The 3,499-nt window shown below is 38.4% G+C and overlaps 1 protein-coding gene across 1 annotated transcript; it reads left to right on the forward strand.

Moving 5' to 3' along the window:
* The first annotated feature begins 226 nt into the window (after positions 1-226).
* On the forward strand, positions 227-2,107 carry LOC149204937 (uncharacterized). The gene is made up of 3 exons (XM_089397250.1): positions 227-813; positions 1,729-1,826; positions 1,927-2,107. Exons 1-3 carry the CDS (start codon positions 439-441, stop codon positions 2,105-2,107), a joined length of 654 nt encoding a protein of 217 aa, XP_089253376.1. The 5' UTR covers positions 227-438.
* Positions 2,108-3,499: the final 1,392 nt, after the last annotated feature.

Consider the following 3,499-nt stretch of genomic DNA (forward strand, 5'->3'; position numbering starts at 1 on the left):
TTCCAAATAAATATTAATACACAAAATTACCATAAATAAAAAAAAATTCCAAGATTTTATTTTATTAAATAGAAAATTATTTAATAAATTTGACCATGGTAAATCTAAAACCAATGCATAATACGTGCGGCAGCAAGTATAATAATACAATACATAAAATAAATTCATCCAAAACTCAAAAGAACAATTGTCATCAATTTAGGTTGTATGGATCTGGTTCTGTTATTTCGTTTTATGGTTTAACCATTTATATATTGATAATAACAATAGATTTTGTAATTTTGTAATAGATGGAGCATTAAAATAGAAATTGAGGATAGACGCGAACACTGCCTCTGGAAGTCTCCAGTTCGATTTGAAATGGAAGTCATGTTCAGAACATTTTCCGTTTCCTTGGATTGACAGCAATGTTCAAAGAGCCTGGATTTGCAGAATAAGATGATGAAAACTGCTGCACTCTCTATTCTTCATTCATATTCAACTTCATTCGTATCCATTCGGGATCAGTATCAATGTCGACCAGGACTAAAGCTCTTAAAACAGGGAACACGCCGTATTCATGGGCTTTGTTATGCTGCTGCCAAGCAGAGTAGTCATAATAAGAACAGGGCTAGGACTCAGAGGGAATCGACATTAAATCCTCACAAGCGTCCAACTCCCACGAAAAAGCAAGTGCGAACGGCAGAGCAAACAGAAGATAATACGAGTCATGCTCATCATATCCCATTGCCAAGCCCTCCTGCAGGGTTTGTGGTGGATGACTCCGGAAGAGTTTTGTTAATGGCTCCTCCCGAGAAGCGGACTGCTGTTATTGTATTTCTTCGCTACACTCTACTTTGTGTATAAAGTAGTATAAGTCCATCTTCACCCCTTATTTATTAAGCGTCTAGATGTAAAAAATGAGAGGGCAACTTTAAATCTTTACAATTTATTTAGCATTGAGATCCAAAAGCCAGAGGGCATGCTTCAAAACTTTTTGGGGTTTGCACCTGGTTTTATAGCAGTAAAAACAACATACGCTTATGTGGTTATCTTCTTATATCTTCTTAGCAATGGAAATGTAATCGCAGGTCTGGAAATGAGTGAGTTACAGTGTTAGACAGATATGTCCTTGTATTCCACTTAGCTAATTTGTAAGTAAGGGGATCCATGGACATGTCTAGCTAATGCTACACCACTTAGCCAAGATCCTCCCTTTAAGAATGGTTCAGTCCCACCCTAGGGTGTAAAGCACCTCCAATTATATTGCATAGATATTAATTTTCAACAAACGACCGAGGTGCATATCAAACTCCAGTTTAGATGGAATCACGTCCACCGCACCTTTCCATTGAAAGCTCCTACTGTTGTACATTATTTAGGTGTTCATTTTCTAACTTACCAAACCGAGGTGTAAATCAAACTCAGGTTTGAATGGAATATCTCCATCCCACCTTTCCGTTGGTAGCTCCTACTATTGTTTTTTCCTTTTATGTTTTCTCAGGAATATATAAAAAAAAGTCACTGTCATACACATCTAAATTCAGCATTGGCCTGGAGATGCATACTATAGTGTTCAGTTAAGCAGAATACTAACTATGTGGTAGCATTGTTTATGCTGTGTATGTGCGCCTATGATGCATATTCAATAAGGATGCTATTAAATTCTTTGTATCACACATTCAATTCGTATCTGTAGGCCTCATTTGTCTGATTGATTAAAGGTGGAAGGATTGGCTTGCTCAACAGGTGGATCCTGCGAATCAGCGGACGTTGGAGTGCATGGTTAGGAGAATCTTCTCCAGCTCCGAAGGGGAGAAATGCTGGTTGTTGTGTCCACTTGACATGTGGGTCTTCCAACTCTAAATAAATGGTTTCTTTGAGAATTTTGCTGTTAGCTAGTCAATAAATAAATTCTCAATGACGTATTCAATTCTCAATCTGTAGGCCTGTCCAAATTTTGAGGATGGAGGAAAATGATGGGGTGCAAATGGTAAGAGGGCTATTTCACTCTCTATTACTCTATATTTCTAAACCTTTCTTTGCAACTGGAAGGCCAAGCTCTCATTCACATACACTCGTTAATTGGAAAGAATTGTTACAATTTGCCATCCTCTATACAATTTAAGCAACCTACATTTGCCAGTCTGTTATACATCAAGACAAGCAGTTTCAATCACTGAATGCCACTGGCATTTAAAACCTTATTGATGTAGAAAGTTGAAACTAAATACATAATTTCTTTTTTCCAGAAAGGGAGCTGTTGGCCCCTAAAATAGCAAGTCATATTTTTCAGGGCTTCTCATGTGAAGGGTTAGCAAAATTCTAAATATTGCCCCATGGCAGAAATCAAGAATGTCAGTGTTCTTTTGAAAATGCCCCTTAGAGCCAGATCTTTAATTTTGGGTGTGGGCTAATGAATTGACATTGCAGTGAGTCCATCTTCTGCCCCAAATATTTTGTTTTTTGCCTGAGTTGGAGTTGCAGAGAGCCCCTCCTCTGTTCCCAATAATTTCTTGCTAACTTTACATCTGACCAAGGTGGAGAGCAAAAGTGATCTCCCCTCTCCATCTGCAGCTTGTCTCTGCTGCAACTTAACTCCACCTCAAGATCCCATTTTTCTTTCACACTATCTTTTAACCTTGCTCCTTCCCATCTATGTGCTTGCATTTGCCCCATGTTCCTCCATACTCAGACCACCCACGTTCTGCACTATGGTAATGTGTAGCCCGACTTTGTAGCAGATAGGTGGCAGTTGATTGTTGCGTGGCAGGTGTCAACCATGATGATATGGCACAAAGGGCAAACTAGTAGGTGGCATTGAGAAGATGGCTTGCCACATGGGGATGAAAATGTAGACCTAAAATTAACTCACGGGTCTGGATGAGGGAGGAGGCATGGAGACCCTTTGACACACATAGTATGATGGAAACATGTTTAAATTTATAAGTAGAAAGCATCTCATCTTTCCATGCGATGCATGTAATATTGACATTCTCACACCAGATCTAACAACCATGATTAAATGGATAGAGATCTGATGGATAATGTAGCTCTGACTTACATAGACCATATCTTGGGCGACAAAATGCTGAAATGAGCAAATAAGAGCTTGTTGGAAAGTTCATGGGATGAAGGACAACATGAAAGAATCCTCTTGGGGAAGATAATTCCATGTGATGTGCACTTATGGCATGAAGAATGCACATCCTTGCACATTAGGCTTCACAAGCATCAAGATAAAGTCCAAGATGATGGCACAAAGTCTGCCTTGTTGGAACACAAATGATTGTTGGGTATATTAAGTGTTTGAGAAAATAAGGTATTTCCATATAGGTCAAACACCTTAAGCAACTACTTACAGAACTAGAACAAATATTAGTACACTAGTGTTTTATGTGGTTAAAACCCTCAAAGAGGGAAACAATTCGTGGCACCAACATGACCATTTGAGGCAATATATTAATGCAAAAAAAATGTTTTACATAAGAATTTCTCACAATTGATCTCAGTAATAGAC

This window comes from Pinus tabuliformis, chromosome 1_2 (assembly GCF_031772625.1).
Source record: "Pinus tabuliformis cultivar Carrire ecotype Pingquan chromosome 1_2, CPIR1, whole genome shotgun sequence".
Lineage (NCBI taxonomy): Eukaryota > Viridiplantae > Streptophyta > Pinopsida > Pinales > Pinaceae > Pinus > Pinus tabuliformis.